This window comes from Neoarthrinium moseri (genome assembly GCF_022829205.1).
Source record: "Neoarthrinium moseri strain CBS 164.80 chromosome Unknown scaffold14_Wmoseri_CBS_16480, whole genome shotgun sequence".
Classification (NCBI taxonomy): Eukaryota; Fungi; Ascomycota; class Sordariomycetes; order Amphisphaeriales; family Apiosporaceae; genus Neoarthrinium; species Neoarthrinium moseri.
Window position 1 is genome coordinate 584,479 of NW_026055128.1, and position 21,933 is coordinate 606,411.

A 21,933-nucleotide genomic window follows, 5' to 3' on the forward strand; every position below is an offset into this window, starting at 1 on the left:
GGGGCTCAACTTCTTCTTCTTCTTCTTCCCTTCCACTCTCCAAGGGTGCCCTGGGCCCCGTCGTAGCGGAGTGGGGGCCAATCAAAAAACACGATAATCCCCAGGCTAGCGAGCACCTTCCAGCTTGCTAGGTGGGCTAACGAGCTGTACGTTGACTAATTATTATAAACAACAAGGCGTCTCAAGAACTGTGTCTGTCAGAGGTTGCCTGGTCTCTCCCTTCGGACGGCACACGCTACGTCCAGGTGAAACCCATGCATACAGAGACAGCTATCCGTCCAGGCACGGAAATGGGCAAACAGACGGTGAGGCCAGGTGTGAGAGAGAGACAAGGTTCACACCTGTCTGTGGCACATGCCTGCGGGACCAATGGCAAACCCAGACTTGTCACGACCAGCTTATTTTTCCCCCCTCGCTCCAAAAAGGGCGCTGCACCACGCCTGCCAGGCACTAGAGCGGTTATTCCCCCCTTCATAGCCCGCTTGCAGAATCGAGCAACGCCCAAATTTCAATTTGACATGCCAAGTCGTTACAGTCTGGTACCGCGAGCAAAGCCCTGGATACAACTTGCACGGGAGCCTCATGTCGCCACATGCCGGCCCGGTCTATCATTTTTCCAGTAGACCCTGCTGAACCTTTCATTAACCTGGGAACTACATACCTAAGCCATCAGCACTGACTTTCCATGCCCGCGCGCCAGCCCTACCTTGACTCTTCACGAGTTACCCCTCCCCCTTTATTTTGCACGGGCCACCCAGCCCTACCACCACCAAGTGTTGTATACTCTTGACACGGTCCACATAGTCCCCGTGCCGATGCTTTTGGTTGTTCATAAGGTGGCAAGCATGGCCAGATCTTATTTGATGACTTCTTTATAATAGGGCGCCATGATAGAAAATCCTCACCTATAAGAAATGCGGATTGTTTATATACAGCAAGTCTTCTATCGAGTACATGAAATAAGTCAGCCTCTGCGGTAGATGACCTGCCAATGGTAGAGCACAGGAAGAAAAGATGGTCCACGGCATATGCCATGTAGTTGTTAGTAGATAACGGGTTGACCATTGGCCCTTCGCTTTTTTGATGCTCAATTTTTGGCTACCTGGTATGCTATCCTAACCAACCATATCCAAATACAATGCCCCTGCAGATTCATTTTGACCCTTCATGACATTGCGAATCACTCAAGAATAACTAAGGGTATGCGCAACGAAATACCTTGCTCACTATGCACACTCTTGACTTTTGTTGGTTTGATCACCTGGTGCGGTTTTACAAGCCATTGGCTTTGCTCTCCAACACGTTGACGACCGCCGATGGGGCGCCGCCCTCGACCTCCTTGGTCGTGGCTGAGCCGTTCGGCACCTTCAGTTCACCATTGAGGTCCAGCTCCTGGCTGAGACTTCGGCGCGGCAGGGCCTTGGCCGTGATGGGGCTGCTAGGACGGCTGAGAATGAACTGCGTAATATTAGTTAGGAAACCATGTCTGCGACCCTGAATGTTGAGAACTTACATTACTTGCCGCGCTCAGGAGGGCGACAAGAGAGCTCTGGACCACATCCTCGTGGATGCCGACGCCCCATACCTTCTGGGGAGTGCCAGACGCGGTACATTCGATGTAGGTGGCAGCCTTGACATCGCGACCCTTGCCCACGGCATGCTCCTTGTAGTCCGCAACATCCAGATCGATGCCAATGCTCTTGAGAGCATTCGCCAAGGACGAGATGGGTCCGTTGCCGCGTCCGCGAAGTTTGTATTCCTTGCCATCAATGGCGATAACACCTTCGAAGACACGAGCCAAGTTCTTGGTATCCTGTGTCTTGCCGTCGACTGGGGGAGCGGGAGAGGCGGAGCGGTCGACCGAGATCGAATAGTCGATGATGTTGAAGCGGGGGTGCTCCTTCAGGAAGTACGTCTGCTCAAAGAGATCGGAAATCTCCTCCGACAAGAGCTCACGGCCCAGCTGGTCCGCGCGCTTCTGCACGACCTTGCTGAAGGCGACTTGCAGGCCACGGGGAAGATCGAGCTCGAGCTTACGGAGGATGATCCATGCCGCCCCGCCCTTTCCACTTTGTGAGTTGACGCGGATCACGGCTTCATATGTTCGGCCAATGTCTTGCGGGTCAAGAGGAAGATACGGCACCTCCCAGCGGTCGTCGTAGGAAGCATCGGTCTTCTCGCGCAAGTTGAAACCCTTCTTGATGGCATCCTGGTGGGAGCCACTGAAGGCACACACGACAAGGGAACCTCCGTAGGGTGCTCGGGGGTGGATAGGGATCTTGTTGCAAATCTCTACCGTGTCGATAACTCGGCCGAGATCAGAGAAGTCCACGTTGGGGTGGACGCCCTGCGTGTACAAATTTAAAGCGAGGGTGACCAAGTCGACGTTGCCGGTTCTCTCGCCGTTGCCAAAAAGGCAGCCTTCCACCCGATCTGCGCCAGCCATCTGGGCCAACTCAGCGGCGGCGACGGCGCAGCCTCGGTCGTTGTGCGGGTGAAGGGAGACGCAGATCTTCTCGCGCTCCGAAATGTTGGTGCAGAAGTACTCAATCTGGTCTGCGTACACGTTGGGCGTGGACATCTCGACTGTGGCAGGGAGGTTGAAGATGATGGGGTTCTCGACCGTGGGCTCCCACGCAGCCTTGACAGCCTCGCAGACGCGGATGGCAAAGTCCGGGCTGGTGTCGGAGAAGGTCTCGGGGCTGAACTCGAAGGCCCACTCGGTGCCGGCCTGCGACGGGTCGTCTTTCGTGATGGATCTTGCGTACTTGGTGCACTTGACGGCCAGCTCGATACTCTCCTCCTCGGTGAAGCCAAAGACTATGCGCCGGAAGCATTCGCTGGTGGCAAGGTAGATGTGCAGGAGGGCCTTCTTGGCGCCCTTGAGGGAGTCGACGGTGCGACGGATGAGGTCCTCACGGCACGGCGAGAGGACCTGGATCCACACATCGTCGGGGACTACGCCGGGGGTCTCGATCAAGCGCCGGGTGAAGTCGAAGTCGGTTTGCGACGCAGAAGGGAAGGAGACCTCGATCTCCTTGTAGCCGAGATCCACCAGCATCTTGAAGTACTTCCACTTCTCCTCGCCATTCTGGACACCAGTCAGTCAGTTGGGGTTTGGGGGCCGGCAGGCAGTAGCGAGTTGAGGACTGACCATGGGGTCAACCAAGCTCTGGTTGCCGTCTCTCAGATCGGTGGCGAGCCATCTCGGCGGCTTGTCCAGAGTCTTGGACGGCCATTGGCGGTTGGGCAGGTTCACGGGGGTGAACTTTTTGTATTTCTTGGACGGATCCTTCAACCTGCGGTGGTAAGAAACCTCATGTCAGTCTTGTATCCATAGGCGACGTGTGCTGGCAGGCAACTTGGAGCATTTGCACTTACATGCCACCCATCTTGAAAGCGGTCGTGGAAGTTTTGGCGGGGTTCAGCTTTATCGGAGAAGTGATGCGATGGAGGGGCAGTTGGGCCTCAGTCTGCAGGTCTCACGTACAAGGACGGCCTGTGAATACGGTACTCGAGGGGATAGCAGGGAGCTCGGCTAGCTCGCAGTGGCAGACGAATGTGCTTTGCCAATTGCAAACCGGGGAATAACACTGAAGTCAAAAGTCGAGGGAGGTATTAAATCTAGCAATCGACTGCGGATTGAGTCATCTTCAGGTTGAGAGTCGGCCCAAAACTTTTTTAAAACTACGTAGGTCACTCACGCCTTGCGCCGATTCCAATGTGGAATCCCTCCACTGCAGGCCGACTCTGGCCGATTGCGGGGGGAGCGACGGCCCCAGTCATTGACACACACACACCACACCGGATGGACCTAAGGGGGAGCGGACCCTGCATGGGCTGCTGCGCGTGGGTTCGCGCCCTCTTGTAAATCCCTTCATTGTGGCTGGCCATTGCATACGTAGGTGGCATTCCCGATATAGCTGTGCGAAGACGAGCGGATCATACTTGGGCGGGAGGCGTCTGTACATGATTGCGGCCTCATACCTTGGCTACCAAAGCCTTCATCGTTCACGCACAAGTTCCCCAAAGGCCTGCGTGCCGCCTTGCGTACCTCATATACGTCGATCGCACTGAGTTTCCAGGCACTAAGAAACAAGACACAACAGCAAGACACAACAGGCTGAGTGAGGCACTGACGGTGTTGCAGAGTTCCAAAGTGACTTTATATACAGATGAGACCGTAGGGTTTCTGTTGATCGAGAAACCTCTATGGGAAAAATGATTATGTACAAAGCAGAATATTCTAAATAACACATCGGGCCTCTATAGTCCCCCTCCTTGTGGAAATGCAAATGGTCAACTTCCGTAAAACGCCTTATCCTGTGTCAGCCCGCTGCTGATTTTGGCCCCATGGCTCAGTCCCCATACGCCAACGCTTGATTCTCGCTCATATACACACACTGCAGACGCGACCCAATTAATCGTCGCTTCCTTCTCGTTCACCGCGCTAGGTTCACGCTGGATCCCGATCAACTCCGCCGAGCAGGATGGAGGGCAAGGTTACCAGGTGAAGCTCTCCTCGACAAAGTCTACAACCGAGTGCTCGTCCTGGACCGCCCGAACGGCTTCCCTCACGTCGTCTTGCAGTCCACCAGGACCACAGACGCTGACCATCATGGCACCGCATTGCTCGTCAACCTCCTTTTGCAGGATAGTCTTGATATTCGGCCGGCCAGGGAACATCTGCACCGTTGCGCTCTGGCTCTGGATCTCCTTGGGGTTCTTCGGCCGTGTGATGAATAATCGAATGTTCAGGATCTCCTTACGACGTGGCATTCGAAGTACCTCATCAACCCACGGGCGGATCCACTCGAGCGATTCATAGTCTCGAATGATCCACACGAGGGTGAGGCGGCGGGTCGCAATGGTTCCGGCGTTGAACCCCTCGATGACGGGCCGGAGATACGAGAGTTGGTGCGTGATACCCGTCGACCCGGCAAAGAGGACAGCATGGCCGTAGGAGTCTAGAGAGTGATGCCCGGCGTAAGGACCCTCCAATGCTGCTCTCATAGAGATCGACGCCAGACCCGACCGGCTGGCCTTGTTGAAAAGAGCGCGGGTGAGGCCAGTTTGCGCGCCGATGACAAAAGACACCGATGTTGTACCGCGTTTGATGTCGGCCGCTGTCACCTGCTCCTTGATGTCCTTCCCGTCAAGGTTGGGGAAATGCTCAACCCACGCGACCGAGAACGGGTGGTTTTCCCAAGGGTTGACCTCCTTGAAGCGGAGGTAGGCGTGGGTTCCAGGCTTGACATCAACATGGCGAGGCAGATGCATCGTGACGCGGCACGCCTCGCCGGGCATGGGGCTCACGATAGCCTCGGTGAACCCTCTTCCAGACCAGTTGAGGTAGACGAGGCGGAACATGCGCGCGAGGCGCTCAGCAAGCCACAGGAGGAAGATGGCGACAACCCACGGGAGCTGGGGAAGGACACCAATGCTGGCTGTGGCGCAGTGAACCCAGGTACACGCGAAGATGATGGCAGCCAGAATGATGTGGAGGTTCAAGAAGGTCTCGTAGAAAGCGTGCCTGACTGGACCGAACGACAGGAGCAACAGGATGACGAGAGCGATTGTGCCGCAGAACCCAGACGCAATGAAGCTCTCGTTGATGAGCCTATGGCTGACGGCCTCCCAGCCGCCATCCGCCAACTGAACAATCAGCCATGCAACGGTATGGATGACAGACTCTAGTACCACCATGCGCCCGGTCCATCGATGAATGAGGTTATACGTATCGAAGCTGACCTTCAGCATGCCGATGAGAGGGTTGTTGCGACCAGCGAGAATAATAAGCGGCACCATGTTGACAGCGGCCAGTGTACCAGACCGACCACGAACCTCGGCAAAGAAGGCGTATTTATTCTCGTTCTGCCAGTTGAGGAAGAACATGTAGACAAAATTGCTGACGAGGTACAGGAACAGGAGAGTGCTGTGAAGTCGAGAGGGCAGTGTACCAATGCTGATAGCGTTGGAGAGTCTGATCTCACGGTTGTGTCGCTTTCTCCAGAAGGGAGCATAGATGAGGTTCTTCTTCAGGCTTGGCATCCAGCTCCATTGAGAGTGTTTCCAGTAAGCCTGCCTGTCGGCCGGCGCCGACATGGCCGAGACCTGACGAAGCTTACTCCATGCTATCTCCAAGAGACGAATCGACAAGACGATGAGGGCCAATATGCCCATGCTCCACCAAAGCATGTCTTTGAAGAGCATATTCACTGGCTGGTTCACGCCATTCAAGGAATGGGTATAAGGGTCGATTGTCGAGCTAGGATCGGAGTGTTCTGTTGCTGTCGCCATGGCGGCAGTCTCCCGGATGATGAGGACCGGCGAGGGTGAAAGGGTATCAAGAGCGGCGACCCTGCGCCGCAGTACCGACATTTTGTCTTGGTGGTAGTGTTATGAACGAGTGAAGATTGTGATCTTGGCGTTCTTTGGGGGGAAAGAGAAGCGGCCACTGGTGAAAACGGGTGGTTGCGCAAATCTATAGGGGTTTGGGCTTGCCTATAGACCCCTGGCCCTTGATTGAGAAGAAGTGAAAGGTCCAGTTACAAGGGCATTATGCGAGAACAATGGCCCTGGAGACTTTTGGTGAGAAGACGCCTGCTTTGTCACGCCAGGGTAGCCCTTGTGCGGATTGAGTGACGTGAGTGACCCTGTTCCTTATCCAGAAATCGTGACTGATAATGGGAGACAAAAAGAGGGTGCCTGGGATTTCCTGGTTGCGAGACGACGATGTTTCCTTTGTCCGTTTGTTCGGCCCCAGATGTTGATGGCGAAGAGAGGTGCTACCCGATCAAGGTAAGCGGACTGGGATAGGTGGGCTGTCCAAAACGGCCGGCAACCAAGCTGTCTTTGAATGGAAGCTGAAAGTACGAATCGGGGCTTTCCGGGAGATATCACGATGTGATTGATGTTGTCCCTGGTGGTGGGTGGTTGATCTGCCGGCAGTGGTGTTTATTGGCGGAGCCAAGGAAAGGCCCGGTAGGAGAAAGTAGTGGCGGTATGTAGGTAGTCTTGTACCTTGAGGACGAACGAGGGCGCACGGCGGCCTGGGGTTCTCAAACAGGAAATGGCAATATTGATTCAACTTGGAATCACGACGAAGTGAAAGTGGGAACGGCAGGCGATATGGCCGATCTTCCCCAGAGTGAATAAGCTCGTCGATGAGCTAGGACGGCGCCGGTGGATGAATGGAAGGGGACGAACTGAATGAAATCACAGGGAAGAGAAGAGCGGCACAGGCCACAATCAAATGGACGACTCGACGGGTCAAGCACAGGAAAGAAAGCACGTCGATCACCGAGTAGTCGGCGGGAGGGCAGTTTTATGAGAAAAAGCAGCACCGCGCTCCCGTGCCCGTCCTCTGGCTTTCACCGTCTAACTCGTAAGCCCCCCCGTCCCGAGCCTCAACGGCGACCCATGCAGGGGTCAGGGCCTGTCAGGTCTTGTCAAGGGCATTCTAGTCCAGTCTAGGGCAGGTACGAGGCCAAGAAGACACGGGCATCAGATCCGCCGGACGGCGGCGAACAAAGCAAGGAGCCTACCACGGCGTGATAATCGTCGCTCGAGCGAGCCACAATGGAGCAGGTAGCGTCGTTCCTGGCCAGCGAAGATTCAGGAGAAGTCCACGGGCGAATTGTGATAGGCTGAGCTGGGCCCGTGGGCGGCGCGCACCTCAGCGGCACCCCTGCAGCCCAAGACTGCTGGAAGATGACTGGACCGCTGTTTGGTGCGTTTCGGAAACCGCCTCCACGCCGCGCCTCTGGGCCTCTCTCCTCCCAGGCCTCCCTTGGGATGCTCCCTCCCTTCCTCCCACCCCGGCCAACCGGCCTCCCAGCTGCCTCCCTGTCGCCCATGCCCTGGCATGACCGAGCAGGCAGGGCAGGCCGCCTTGGGCTGGGATCACGGCTGTCTCTCTTCTCATTCGTCACCGCCACCCAAGGGGTCGTGCATCCCGGCGCATCAATCTAGCAAAAACGAAGAGACCCCACTACCAGCTGAGAACTGCATGTGCTGCATGGAGTTGGTAATCGAGGTCATCTCGCAACCACTGCATACACCGTCACCTGAACACCTCGCCCGATGCCTGCGGAGTGCACCGTACGACGTCTGACGGAATCCCGACAGGAACGCCTGAGAGTCATGAGAGCCATAGATTAAGGCTACCGCCCGGCGGGCACACCACCATTCCTTCCTCCTTGGCCCTCTCTCTGTCGATTCATGACGGAAACAAGCTTTGGGTCCGGGCAGCGTGCCGGGTGGGAGTCGCGAGTCTAGACGTTTACCTAGGCAAAACTCTGCCCGCCAGCCCGTTGTCAACCACAGCAGCTCACTACTTGGTTGGTTGTATGTGTGTGTGCGTGTGTTCTGCTGTGTACCGTACGTACCACGAAAGGAAAACCCCCCTTCCCCCCACCTCATGTCGCTTGCAGAAGACGAGTCATTGAGCCTCATCAACGACCCTCCTCTGCCGTCTGCTGTGATCCTGCTCGGCTACCATCCGACCCCCTCTAGCGCCTCGAGAGCAGTCGCTTCCCACAGAGACCTCCACCGTTCGATCTTTTCTGGCAGTCTTCTCCGTGTGCCAAATCCCCAGCGTGTTACGGGCGCTGGGCCAAGCTGTGGCTTCGTCTGATTTATCCTTACAAAAACACTCTAAAGCGGGTCGCAACCGGATGACGTAAATTTCAGGACTATATTCCTATTAATCTGCGGAAACGCTCACATTACCAAGACTCCAAAAAGCGACTAGCTCGGCAAACTCGGTAACAGGTAGCACCCAGCCGCCGCCGAGTCAATCCCAACGTGGTCTAGAACGCGGAACAAGCATGCCTCAACTCCGGATCCTGTCTGTCCTGGGTAACTTGCAGTATCTGCTATCTGCACCTGGGCAGCCATCCTGGTGTCGGTCCATATCGTGCCATGTGCTCTTTATCCAAACCCTCGGGCTCGACATGCTCCCGCTACCCCAGGTCTGATCCCGCTTGGGATTACCTCTGCGTTCGACTCTGCGCAATCCCTCGGAAGCGACATGCAATGCGGGTGCTGTGTGCCGTCGACGCATTGGCGTGAGCATGTTTTTCTTTTCGTCTTCTGTTGTGCAAGTGGTCCTGATTTCCCATCTGCATTGGCTTCAAGATTAACTTATTACCACGTTGCGTCTGTGCACACTGTCGATAACATCGTGGCTCCATGTTGTACTCCTGTGTGTATAGACTAAATCTTGCAGCCAAGCTCCTCCTCCCCCCCCTAAATCTAACGATCCTCACGCCCGGCCAAAGAGCATGTGCACCACACAGACGGCTCTTGGTCCTCATTGCTGCCTGTCAAACTTGCCGACATTTCTTGACATGTTCGAAGCCAACAGTCGGGCGTATTTCAGCCTCCGGCTCTTATAAGTGAGCTTTATACAAGCGCGTAATATCTCCCCGCAACGTTATTGGACGCCTCCCGTCGATCATCTGGTTTGTTGGCAATGGGGAACTCAGCCAAGGTCAGCCGTATATTACAGTCTACCCCGAACCCAATCTCAATTCTTCTCACCAGGTCGTCACGATCTCGTACTCTATATGTCTTGACATTGTCCTACCATAGTAGTTGCGGAATAGCCACTCGGCAATGTTTGCAGTATCGGCAGTTCCTCCGCGCGGAATTGCAGGCTATCAGGACACTGCTCGACTACATTCACGTTTCTTCTGCTTTCAGTAGGCAGTTTGTTCCCAGAAGCGGGAAGACGGGCCTGGTGGTCTTGATCTCGCAGGTCTTGACCTTCTAGCTGCTCGCTTGGCAGCGGAAGATCTGAGGCGGCCTATCAGCTGCAGCCAAGCTCTGCCGAATCGATGCAGGAATTCACCATTGCCGTTACATCGGCGCTGGGGCACCGAGAGCTGTGCTAGAAGTAGCTTCGTGTTGCCTTCACGATATTCGTTGCGTTGTCACAAGTGGGTAACGTTGATGATGTTTTGATCCAGAAATCCGCGGCCCTGCCTGGTGTACACCACCATCTTCTTCTGTTGCCATCCACCCGCCGTATGGAGCGACCAAGTAGCCTGTGAAGTCGGGTGTAGACTCTCACCAGCCTGGCATGGATGCCGCATTGTGTCTACGCATTGACAAGCTACCAATGTATGCAATACAGGTTTACAATGTAAGCCAACTGTACCCAAGAGCTTAGGCGCATGATGTGTCTAGTGAAAGTGGTTCGGTGCCGGTGCCCCCGTTGCGTATCTTGGTACTGGCAATATTCTCTAGGGCGTAACCACGCTTGAGATCACTCCTGGTGGGATTTCAGGCGACAGCAATGGCTGCGTTGTCACCGCTATAGCGGCGTGATGTCGTCTCACTAATCAACTAGTCTTTCACATCTCATCGCGGTATGTATCGAGAACGTCCGAATCGTTTACTAGAGTCTTAGGATTCTGGTTGGCTATGATGTAGTGCATATCACGCGCAAAAACCCCGAGTATGATTTTGTATAAGCCTTTGCCATGCAGGCTCGTAGACCATGGCGAAATCCCATGCCCTTTCCTGGGCAGCAAATCGACGATTTGTAGAGAGGTAGCCGAGTCCGGAAAACTTGCCCTAACTCCCCGATCACGGTCAGGATTTGCCCTCCACTTCACGCCGACCGAATCTTGTCGGAGTTGCGGGCAATGGGAGGAAGCAGCGTCGCAGATTTCCAATATCACCGCCTGTGCTGTAACGTGGAATGCTCACATGGCAGGTGGCCAAGCAGGTGGCCAAGCACTACATACGTCAAACTGCATAGCTTATCATGATGCAAGGTAGGAAAGTGCTGCTCACATCGCTCGATCTCGCATCTGAGATCCAGCCAACCCTTCTCGAGTTATCCCTGTTGCTATATCCAAACAAGCCTCACTGGATATATTTGCAAATGGTTGGTCACGCGGAAACGAAGAAGGAAGATACCAAAAATGTGTCTGTCGCAGTAGGCAGGCATGTTGATTATCACATGCAGTAAATCTTATACAAAATGCAAGAGGGCGATTGAGCAGAATGCAGTAACTACATTCATTTGGTATAGTTTGTGGATATGGACACTATTGAAGTGAGGCCCTTCTCCCGCGGACGCTGAAACATGTGGCAGTCACAGGGAACCCAATTTAATCCTCCCGGTACGAGATCTTTCTCATCTCGCCCAACCGCTGTCTCGCAGACGACAGGGCATTCTCCAATTGCAGAATCTCAACCTGTTGGTATTTGTGTCAGTAACATAGTTCATGTAAGAATCCTTCGTATCTTGTAGTGTCACGTACCTGCTGTTCCATCTCCCTGACCTTGAAAGTGTGGGGGTCAAGTTTGCCATAATCCTCCTGGTCTTCCTCTGACGACCGCTCCTTGATCATGGCCTGCACCTGTCTGACCAGCGCTCTGCATGCGGCACCAACGGCCTTGCTTGCCTGCTCCAGGTTCTCCTGGCTCTTGCTCATGAAGCCTGCCTTGACACGGCTAGCAGCCACGAGCTGTGCAGTGGAAGCTGCAACGTCGTTTGATGCAACAATCAACTGTTCAGGGGTTGCGCGGCCAGAGATGACGCCGTCTGCCGTCTCGATGAGGGTGTTGGTAGATGTAGCAACCGCCTTGGCGGCAGAGATGAGGCCCTCGGTCCACCTGTTGTTCTTCTTGTAGAAAGCTGTCCTAGACGACGTTCCTCGTCCAGCCTGGACAATCTCCTGTTGTGTGACAGTGGCTGCCTTGATCAGCTGGCCGATGGCAGTGGTGATAGCCAAAGCAGCATCAAGAATCGAATCGTTGACCTTGAGCTCATAGGTCGAGTACCCATCTCGGGGCTTGTTCTTGAGCTTGGCCAGGCGCGCAGCAGCAGCAGCAATGGCATCTGCAGCTTTGCTGAGTTCAGCATCGACGAGGTCACCGATATCTCCCTTTTGGTTGGACAGCCGAGCTACAGGAGCAAACTGTTCAACCAACTTGTTTAGTTTCTGTAGGTTCATCTGGACATCGTTATTATTGTTGATAACAACATCCAACTTCTGCATGTCATCCATGCCCTCCAACCTGAAGCTTTGGAGGCTTCGGAAGAACTTCACAGCCGACGACGCAGCCTGGCGGGCACCGTTCATGAGCGCATCGCCCTTCTTCTCTTCAGGTGCCAATCGCGTGAGACCCTTGGTGTTGCTGCACACATCGGCCGCAGAGCCAGAAAAGACATTGATGGCCTTGATGAGGTCGGCATATGCAGCGTTGGGGCCGTCCGCGATGAAGTTGTTGAACGAGGTAGCAAATTCCATGGCGCTGGCCATAGCCTTCTCGATCTGCGACAAGACATACGCAGGCGATGCGTTCTGGTTACCGGCCTGCATGGTCGAATCAAGCTCGTACAGGGCATCGTCGACACGCGCCACTCCAGCCTGAAGTACTGAATCGATGATCTCCTTGATCTTGTCCAGGTTGGCCTCGACCAGGTGCTTCACCATCTCGTCCGTGACGGAGTCATCGCCGCCCTGGCTGAGCTGCAGCTCGTTGAGCTTGAGCAGAGTCTCATCCATGCCGGCCTTGTAGACTTCGAGTTCTTCTTCCTTTTCGCGAAGCAGTGCCTCAAGATCAGAACTTCCATCTCGGAGCTTGGAGTGGGCATCATCCAGAGCACGAGACTTGGCGCGCAAGGCTTCTTCGAGATCGGACATCTCCCGGTTGTACTTGGACAGCATAACAGACAATTCGTTGCCCTTGCTACGCTCCAGGTTGTCAGCCCTGTCGTTGGCCATGCGCAGCTCGCGCTTGAGCTTCTCGAGCTCATCCTTGTTGCTGCCCGAGAGACGGTCCTTGTCGTGAAGGGCTCGGTCGCGTTCGCGGATCATGTCTGCCAGTTCCAGGTTCTTGGTCTTGATCTCGCGCTCCAGCTTCTCGCGCCTGTCGATGGCCTCCTGGGCAGATGCAGCCTTCAGCTGGACGGACTTGAACTTCTGGAGGAGATCCAGATGCTCATGACGCAGCTGGGAGTACAGCTTGGCCAGGGCCTCGTACTTTGTCCTCCACGTGTTCACCTGCTCCTGAAGCGCGCGGATCTGATCGTCCCTGCTCGAGAGCTGCTGGCCAAAGCTACCTTGGATCTGTGACAACTCTCCCTCTAGAGCCTTCACTCTCTGGTCGTACTGCTGGAGCATGAGCTGGTCCCGTTCATATTGAGCGCGCGCATTTAGGTTCTCCTGCTCTAGTTCTGCCAGGCGTCCCTGGGTCTGCCATTGAGCCTGCTGCGCCAACAGCGCCTCCTGCTCCCTCTGCTGCTGCTCTGCAAGGCGCCTTTGCTGTTCCTCAAAGTCCCTCTGGGCTTGCATTTGAGCCTGCTGCTGCGCCATGAGCGCCTGTTGCTGGCGCTCCTGCAGTACTCGCTGCTGCTCCTCGTACTGTTGGTTCTGCCGGTCCAGCTCGCCCTGCCAGAACTCGGCGATCTCGTCGGGCTCGTCCGTCTTGGGCGCGGGGGGCGGCGTCGGCTGGCGCTCGATCTCCTGCTTTGGTCGAGCTGGCAGCTTCGCGGCGTCTTCGTCCTCGGCCAGCAGATTCGGCGGGTCTTGGGGCAGCTTCGGGATGGTGATGAGGCTGGTCAGATATCGTAGGTTGGAGCATTCGTAGTAAAACTTGACGAGGCGGTAGTGCTGGGCATTGTAGCGCTGGCGCAGGGGTTCTAAGGCGTCATTGTCCCCGGTGGTAGAGTGCATAGCGCGCAACATGCTGGTGATGAACTTGTAGATACCATAGCTCTCCTGGACCAGGGGAACCAATGCCGAGATCCTGCACTCGTTATTGCCAACGTGACGGAAATGGGAGAAGATGAGCTTCTGGAACTGCTCGATCTTGTCCTGCAGGGCCATCAGGTCGGTGATGGCCTCGTAGCCCTCGTTGGGGTCATTGATGACCTTCAAGCTGACGTATTCCTCGTATTCGAAGGTCCCGTTGAACTCGGGGTGCTGCTGGTGGAAGGACAGCTTGGCCAGCAAGAAGTAGACGTATTCCCGGATCAGGGGCCCATATCCGCGCACGCCCTCGCCTGCCATGCCTCGGTTCAGACTGTCGACCCAGCCACGGTTGGCCATGGCCTCCCGCAGGGTCACGGGGTGGCCTTCCTGGAGGACCTTGTGCACCGTGATCAAGGCCTTGAAGGTCTGGACCTCGTCGGCGAGGATGGGTTGCCTAGTCGCATCGCGCTGCTGTCAGTCGTTTCCTGGAGGCGTGCCCTGGGCTCTTGCGTGTGTACGTACACCTTCATGCCAGCCCAGAAGGACTGGGAGGACTTGTGATCCCATGTGTAGACGATGCAGCTGCGCACATGTTTCCGCTTGGGGGCCGTCTCGTCGTTGCTGGTGGCTTTTCGAATGTTGATGGCCAGCTCGGCCTCGGACCTAGGGGAGGCGGGACGGTCAGTTTGGTCTCTTCTATTTGGCACAGCGTGTAGGGAGCCGGGTATGTATGTGTAGCAGAAATCCCCAGCCAGCCGCGCCTCGGTGTGGCCATCCGCGGCGGACAAGGTGGTGCCCGGACGTGCGTCGACGACGGGCCCGGGAGGGTGTTCATGGCTTCGGGGATGCTGGAGGAGGCACGGGGAGCACGCACTTGGTGTGGTCACTTCGATTCGTAGCCATGCTGGGCGGTCGCAGTTGCTCGGGCGACTGCTGCTGCTCTTGACTCGCACCCAGAAGATGGTGTACTTGGGCCGTATCCGCAGTCGCGCAACGGGTACAGAGAGGAAAGCAATTAATAAGTCGGCGGAGGTTGGGCGGGCGAGGGAGGTATCAGGGGTGAAACTGGGAGCTTTGGGCGGCGGGAGCTACTGTACGACTTGCGACAGCCCACCAAATGACCTCAGGGTGGATTCACACTTGGACAATGTACCAACAGCCAGATGCCTGTGCCAGAGGAGGAAAAGTCCAGTGTCTGCCAGGCTTGCAGGCTTGGGTCAGGGAACGAAAGAGAAGGCCGTGAGTCTTGAGCGAGGGATAAAGTATACCCTGGAATTATTTAGGCGACAGGTTTTTTTCACATCGCAAAAGCCAAGATGATGGAGGTGTGAAGCAACGTCAGCCTTCTGAAGCCGGCGGAAGCTCCAAGAGTCTATCGAAGCCCAAGATTGGTTGGCCAATGCGATGGGATTGCGCATGCTGCGAGGCTTGGGCCCTTGGGCCCCGACTGACTCTGGACGCACTGGAACCTCTGGAACCCTTCCACATGGGGGGCAAATGGGGGGACGACCTGGGCTGTCTGGGGGGGTGGCCGATGGACGGCTGGACGGCTGGACCGCTAACGTCGTACTGAACAGTTTACAGGGGGTTGGCATCGCCGCCTGGTTCGGACTTAAGAGCCACCTGGGCAGCTCCTCGCCAGCGTCGTCCGGGGTGCAAGCTCAGGCTTATCAGTTTATCGCTGGCTCGTGAATTTCCCAATGCGACCGCTCGTACGAGAGCCACCACGAGCGAGCCTCCATCCGCCCGCCCCCAGCTGCTCAATCAAGGACCACTCGAACAAAGCTCCCGGGAGCTCATGTCAAGTCTTGAGCGAGAGCCGCTTGGCTCACCAAGACCAGCCGTCCCATAGCCAGCACCAAGCCGAACCGTGACAGCTCAACGTCGACGGGCGTCTTCCCAGAAGCCGCCTGCAAAACATCCAGCACCCAGACTGGAGCTGCCCTCCTGCCAGCCAAGATGCGCACCACCGCCGCCCTCTGCGGCAAGGGCTTCTGGGGCCGGAGCATGGACGAGTTCAAGCGCCTGTCCAACATCGCCCTGACCCTCGAGGGCATCAAGGGCCCCTCGGGCCCCAAGCCCCTGCACTCGTTCCGCGACGCCGCCTCCATCGCCGACACCAAGCTCATGTGCGACGTCGACATCGGCGGCTACTCCAAGGCCTCGCTGGACTGGGAGCCCGCCACCGCACACGAGCCCGCCCACGCCCGCTTCGCCGGCAGCATCTCGACCGCCCTGCCCCCGCACCGCCCGGACATCCAGCGCTCCGGCTTCGCCGCCTGGCGCACCCTCGACCGGCCCCCGACCCTGTTCGGCCGCGCCCTGTGGGACATCGACATGTACCGCTACCTGGCCCTGCGCGTCAAGAGCGACGGCCGCGCCTACTTCGTCAACGTCCAGACCGAGTCCGTCGTGCCCACCGACCTGCACCAGCACCGCCTCTTCGCCAAGCGGCCCGGCGAGTGGGAGACGGTCTTGATCAAGTGGAACGACTTCGTCCGCACCAACCACGGCTTTGTCGTTGAGCCCCAGACCGAGATCCTGCGCCAAAAGGTCAAGAGCTTGGGCATCGGCCTGACGGACCGGGTTCCCGGTCCTTTCGAGCTGTGCATAGAGAGCATGTGGGCTACGAACGACGCTCGCGAAGCAGACAGCCCTGAGCATGAGCACGAGGACGAGCACGAGCACGCAGATGCGGAGGCTTTGGCGGAGGCGGCAGCCACAAGCAAAGAGGGTCAGCTCAAGAGCAAGTCAGGCAAGAAAGTAAAGTGGAGTGAATGATCTATCCGAGGCCCGGTATCAGACGGGAAAGCCTGAATCAAGCAAGGGCAAAGTCGGCGTTGTATATAACTCAGAATGAGAACTGCTGCATTGCAGTTCCAACATGTATTTTGGATCATGGTATCATTGATCTTATCATAGCCAGCTCGCACGGCTGGGAAGCTCTACACGGAGCTTGTACTTGTATAGAAAGACAAGTTTGTGGCATATACCACTTGAATCAACCATCTACCCCTGCTCTTTCCATCACGTCTCAGCTTGCGCGGCATCTTTCCGTAGAGCAAGGTACGCCGCTGCGTAATCATTTGCCAGCACATGTTCGCCCGAGACCCTCATTATGGTAGCTTTCTTAGCCATCATCTCGCACTGCTTGCTGATGTCTTCCACGCTCGAGTAGTGGTTGAACGCCTTCTCAATGGCCTCGACCGCCTTCGTCATGTACTCCCGTCTCTTGTTCGACCTGGGCGCCATCTTGCCAGCCATGCCCATGTTCGCATCGCCCAGTATGGAGTACAGCTTCGCGGTCATGGCAGCGTTTTCGCACTCGAGGCTGCGGGGGAGAATAGCTCTCAGCAGCTGGAGGGCCGGCTCAAAGTCTCCGAGCGATATGAGGATGTTGGAGACAGCGCCAATGGCCGGCCATAGGTACGGAATGAGACGCGCCCGCCATGCGACGTTGGCGGCACGCACGGCAATGGTGAAGCCCTTCTGGGGCCGCCCGCATCGATCCAGCAATTCAGCTTTGATGAGAAGGAGTCGCACGCGGAGCGCGATGTCTTTGTTCTCGTCACGTAGTTCGGAAACCAGTGCCTCGACCTTGGCGAACGCCCTCTCGAGGTTGCCGCGCCGGACGAGGCAGTCGATATGTAGACTGTCAATGGCAAAAGCCAGGTCGGGCTCGAGATCTTCTTGTTTGTTTTGAAGGAGCTGCGACAGCAGGTGCTCGGCCCCGTCGAGATTGTTGTGGTGCAAATCGCGACGCAGCTTGATGATACCCCTGAATTTGTGCCAATACTGGCTTGGCTTCCAAGAGCGCAGCGAGTTGGGGTCCATGCTTTCTAGTCTGTCCAGAGCCTCGTCGTATTTCCCTCTCATGGCCAGCATGGAAGCTATCCGACTTGTGACCTTCAGCTCGTCATCGAAGACGGAGTGCTTGGCATGGCAGCGGAGGAATACCTCACAGAAGGTGGACGAAAGATAGGCTACCCCAAGCCGATCCCACAGAGCAATGTTGAGTGATATCTGCGAGCCCATGACGCCGGTCATATTTCTTTCCACCAGGATCTGGGAGCTTCGCACCATGTGCTCGAGCGCGGTCGAGATGCTTTCGCCGTTGGAGAGATTCATCTTGGCCTCACTGGCTAGGGCTGACGTCCAAAGTGTCCACATGCCAGTATCCTTGGCCTTGCTGCGCAGGAAAGCAAGGGACTCCTTTTTCGTCCCTAGCATGCTGTTTGATTCTAGGTCGCGGGTAACTTCTGGGTGCGCCCTGCCAAAATGGAACAACCAGTTCAGGGCAAAATTCAAGCATGTCATATCTCGGTTCTCTCGGGCGGTTGACACTGTCTCGAGCATTGCGGACAGAGCTTCTTTGTAGCAACCAAAGTCGGCATGTAATACCGCCAAGTTTAGGAGTGCGTATTGGTAGAAGAGGCGGTCTCTGTTCTGCATGGTGTAGTCGAAGTATCTGTGCAGATAGTCGAAAGACGTTGAATAGTCTCCTGCCCTCCAGGCATCGAGATAGCTATCACGAGTTAGCAATCACTAGACCAGCCAATTACGCTACGCTATGATTTACCTCAGGTAGTGGGACAGGCTAGGTATCATGAAACTATCATGGAGCAAGTCCTGGAACTGGTGACGAATTTCCAGAGGTATTCTGTTCCCATATTCTGTTGCTGATTAGAATTTTCCCGGCGTATCAGAGGACGTGCAGCCACTCACTCTGCATTTGCTCAATCTGAAACTCCAAGAGCTTCTCGATGTCATCGGTGCTCACTGGCAATGTCGAGTTGGGATCATCTCGCAGCATGTCCCCGTATGCTACTGAAGCAACAGCTTCTACACCCTCGCCCCATGCATGCTCGCCCTCCAGGAGGACATTATCGAAGCTCAGCCGCTGGAAAGCAGGTGTCTTCTTGCGGTAGTAGGCCGCAGTCGTCTGGCGGTATCTTACAAAATCCTTCCAAAGCTCGAAGGCATCATGGAAACGCAACCTTGTGAACTCGAGCTGTGCCCTCCGCACGAATGCCCCGAAAGGCGAGTTTCGCGAAAGGAGGATAGCATCCGCCGGCGGCGGTTCGACCCCCATCTCCGCTTCGCGTCGGAGCTCATCTTTTGTCTTGGCCAGAAGATCTGAGCGGCGGTCGAAGAACTCATGCAGGGCATCCAACGAGTTGATCTTCCATAGTCTGTCCAGGAAAACATACCACAGACTCCTGCCGGGCATGCCAGAAGCAGCCGTGTGCGGACTGAGGATCTTTTCAAAGTCCGCGATCGATATCACCAAGCTGACAGTGCTTTCAGCCCGTTTCCAGTGCCCTCTGCTTGCGCCTGCAGGCCCCGAGATATCGCTGTCGATCAGGTGTGAGGTAATGAAGGAAAGCACTTCGACTATGGAGGAAGTGGGGACGGCTTTGTCTGCGTAGAGCTCGATCAGGGCCAGCAGGCCGATCTTGGCCGGCGTGAGGAAACGCGACATCTCTCACCTCCCGTAGAAATGGCTGGGCTTATGTCAAAGGTCAATATTCCACAGGATTTCCGGTGTCATGGCTGTTCAGATAAACGAGGTCACCGAGAGCAGCTGGGCAACCATATTGCTCCAGACACGCCGGTAGGTGCCCGTCCTGTGCACATCCACAAATGCCAGCAGTAAGTCCAACGATCCGACCTTGAAAACTTGAATGCACTCCAAGTTGGCTCTTTCTCGAACTCGAGAACCAGCAAACACGTGATCAATAATATCGGCAGGGGTTTGGTGTAGACGTATGTATGGCCATGCTTTCCAGAGATCGCGTATCCGTGCCTAGTCGCGTGGTCAATGCAACAAACAGGCCTGCTCTCACCCGTTATATGCATAATTCAGCACCGCCCGGAAATCTTATTTTAACGACACCTGCATTGGCTGGGCGACAAACACTTGAAACCGCCCGGCCCTCGCTCGATTCCTTCCTATCTTACATATAATAGGCGCGATACTCATGTAGAATGCGTCCTTACCTGTTATGCGCAGGAATCATGAAGATGAGCCTATTCGGTCAATACGTTGACTTGATCCACATACCTAGAAGCTATCTACATGTCTGAGCAACGAAAGCTACAGAAAACTCGTGCGAAGTCATAGACCTTCTGTCTCACAGTCCTAGCCGTATCGCGTATCATCGACATTACCACAGAACCGTGGAAGACCTTCTATTTCTTTGCCACTCCTCAGGGATTCGTTTCTTTGCCCTCGTCATCGCCCACGATCAAGATGCATGACTGCTTGACACGATAGTCCATGAATCGGTGTCCCGTGGTCAACTCCCTGAGAATGACTCCCATGTAGTCGAAGCGGAGATTACCCATGCCGTCGAAACGAGGACGTCCGGCCTGGGTAGAATGTTAGCAGCCTAGTATCGCCAAATAGCGGCCTGGTGACACGTACAAGTAAAGGGTTGCGGGCGAACAACATTTCCAATTTCGCGTACTGGAACTGTTGATCAATTAATTAGGGGTTCTTCCTCGTCTGAGGAGTTAACTATGTGGTACCTTGATCTTGCGCACATGCCAGTATGGCTCACTAGTGCCATCAGATAGTCGTTCCGCCTGTTCCTACTTTGCGTCAGTGATCGACAAGGTTCTCGTAGTGAAATGTACACTTACCGCCAACTCTTCCTCGGTCTTCACTGGTCCCTCGAGCATGCTAGATCTAGGGTGGACGATGGTGAAACCGCTGTAGATGGCTTCGTAGTTGCTGTACATCCGTCCGAAATGCATCCAGATGGGGCAGATGGCTTGGGGTAGTCTGAGCTCGTAGGGGCCAGGTGCCGTCTTGTACGCGTCTATACCCTTATTCTTCAAGTCGGTAGCCTCAATTCGTGTCATGGTACCACGAGCGTGCATGACGTTACGGAACCAATCGCCCCACGGGCTGCCTTGCTGATACCGAAGTGGCGTGTATTCGTCGCCGTGGCCATCCCAGTGGTTCTTGATTCCTCCTTGGTGGATGACATAGGTCTTGCCCAGAGAATAGTCTGTGAATGCGGTTGTGCCATAGGGAAGACCCATGTTGACGCCCGGCAGTTGGTAATATTCGTTCTGTTTCTTTGTCGTCTCTCGCCAGAGCTGGGCTGATCCCATCACCTGCTCAAGAAACATCTCACCATGGAGAAGTAGATCACGCGATCGCATGTAAAGCGAACCGCCCTTGTCGACTCCCACCATGCCAAGATACAGGTAGCGCTTGCGGAGCTTGCGAACGGCTGTCTTGGCCTGGCGGTAGTGCTTGATGAATGCAGGAATAGCATCATCGATGCCTCGCGGAAAAAACTTTTCTCGAAGTAGCCTGTAGCTGTCAGGATAATCATCATAGAAGACGTTGGTGATTGACGACAAGAAGGTGTAGTAACCCGCGGGGCCCTTCATCTTGTCAATACCGTCAATATCAGATTTGCTGATCAATTGACGGTGCTCCTGTCGAGAGCGGCCAAACACAACCTGCCAGCTCCAAAGTTGGTCCAAGGTTCGCTCTGCATCGCCGAGCCAGAAGCGAGTTTCAATCAGCTTAATGACAATCTTGAACTCGTCTTCGGTATATCTCTTCAGCCTCTCGTCGGAAACGGCAAGCCACTCAGGGACGTCATAAGTTATGTCCAAAAGAAGCTGGACAAGGGTTGGGAAGTCAACGGCTGTTGTCACGATCAGTTCTCTTCCTTTTCAAACTTGTAGGCATTCAACAGACCAGGGACAGCCACGTCATTCAGGCACAGGCCATTACCGTCAAGAGCATCAGCCAAATGTTCCAAAGCAGAGACTCCGAGGTTGTGCTCGTGGGCAATTTTGGCCCCCAAATCCAGCAAGAGGTCCTCAATAGGAGCCATGGTGAGGGTCAGACACGCGCTTCCTGCTGTGTACGGCCCAGATCGGGTATCTGATGCGATCTTGTTAGTCCAAGGGGATATCGAATCAACGAGATCTGATGAGAAAAGTGTCCAGGCGCAAATTGTTGATGATGGCAAGTAGCCCAATCAATGTGGTAGTAACCACATATCTCTATTGTCATATCTCTGGCTCCTGGGCCACCGAGCAGGAACAATCAACGACACCATCGTGACTTGGACGACATCGTCAAGTCCATTGTTCTCATCGACACGGCAACTTCGTCGGCCTCGAAAGTAACCCACAAAGCAGCTACTAAGTTTGACATAGCAGTATTTTGCTATTTCAAGAATTC

General features: G+C 55.4%; 6 protein-coding genes across 6 annotated transcripts; 1 reads left to right on the forward strand and 5 right to left on the reverse strand.

Annotated features, from left to right (window-relative positions):
- Window positions 1-1,272: 1,272 nt before the first annotated feature.
- Window positions 1,273-3,392, reverse strand: JN550_004997 (uncharacterized protein; the record flags this gene model as incomplete). The annotated part of the gene is made up of 4 exons (XM_049316576.1): window positions 1,273-1,458; window positions 1,514-3,091; window positions 3,155-3,299; window positions 3,382-3,392. The coding sequence occupies 4 exons, from the start codon at window positions 3,390-3,392 to the stop codon at window positions 1,273-1,275; spliced, it is 1,920 nt and encodes a 639-aa protein (XP_049173195.1).
- A 1,111-nt stretch (window positions 3,393-4,503) lies between these two features.
- JN550_004998 (uncharacterized protein) lies at window positions 4,504-6,381 on the reverse strand (the record flags this gene model as incomplete). Its single annotated transcript, XM_049316577.1, has 1 exon — window positions 4,504-6,381. The coding sequence occupies one exon, from the start codon at window positions 6,379-6,381 to the stop codon at window positions 4,504-4,506; it is 1,878 nt and encodes a 625-aa protein (XP_049173196.1).
- Window positions 6,382-11,126: 4,745 nt separating this feature from the next.
- JN550_004999 (uncharacterized protein) lies at window positions 11,127-14,621 on the reverse strand (the record flags this gene model as incomplete). The annotated part of the gene is made up of 4 exons (XM_049316578.1): window positions 11,127-11,213; window positions 11,280-14,172; window positions 14,241-14,381; window positions 14,593-14,621. 4 exons carry the CDS (start codon window positions 14,619-14,621, stop codon window positions 11,127-11,129), a joined length of 3,150 nt encoding a protein of 1,049 aa, XP_049173197.1.
- A 413-nt stretch (window positions 14,622-15,034) lies between these two features.
- JN550_005000 (uncharacterized protein) lies at window positions 15,035-16,499 on the forward strand (the record flags this gene model as incomplete). Its single annotated transcript, XM_049316579.1, has 3 exons — window positions 15,035-15,043; window positions 15,303-15,406; window positions 15,560-16,499. The coding sequence occupies 3 exons, from the start codon at window positions 15,035-15,037 to the stop codon at window positions 16,497-16,499; spliced, it is 1,053 nt and encodes a 350-aa protein (XP_049173198.1).
- A 246-nt stretch (window positions 16,500-16,745) lies between these two features.
- Window positions 16,746-19,200, reverse strand: JN550_005001 (uncharacterized protein; the record flags this gene model as incomplete). Its single annotated transcript, XM_049316580.1, has 3 exons — window positions 16,746-18,243; window positions 18,298-18,391; window positions 18,444-19,200. The coding sequence occupies 3 exons, from the start codon at window positions 19,198-19,200 to the stop codon at window positions 16,746-16,748; spliced, it is 2,349 nt and encodes a 782-aa protein (XP_049173199.1).
- Window positions 19,201-19,928: 728 nt separating this feature from the next.
- On the reverse strand, window positions 19,929-21,580 carry JN550_005002 (uncharacterized protein; the record flags this gene model as incomplete). Its single annotated transcript, XM_049316581.1, has 5 exons — window positions 19,929-20,090; window positions 20,146-20,193; window positions 20,250-20,312; window positions 20,364-21,388; window positions 21,442-21,580. The coding sequence occupies 5 exons, from the start codon at window positions 21,578-21,580 to the stop codon at window positions 19,929-19,931; spliced, it is 1,437 nt and encodes a 478-aa protein (XP_049173200.1).
- Window positions 21,581-21,933: the final 353 nt, after the last annotated feature.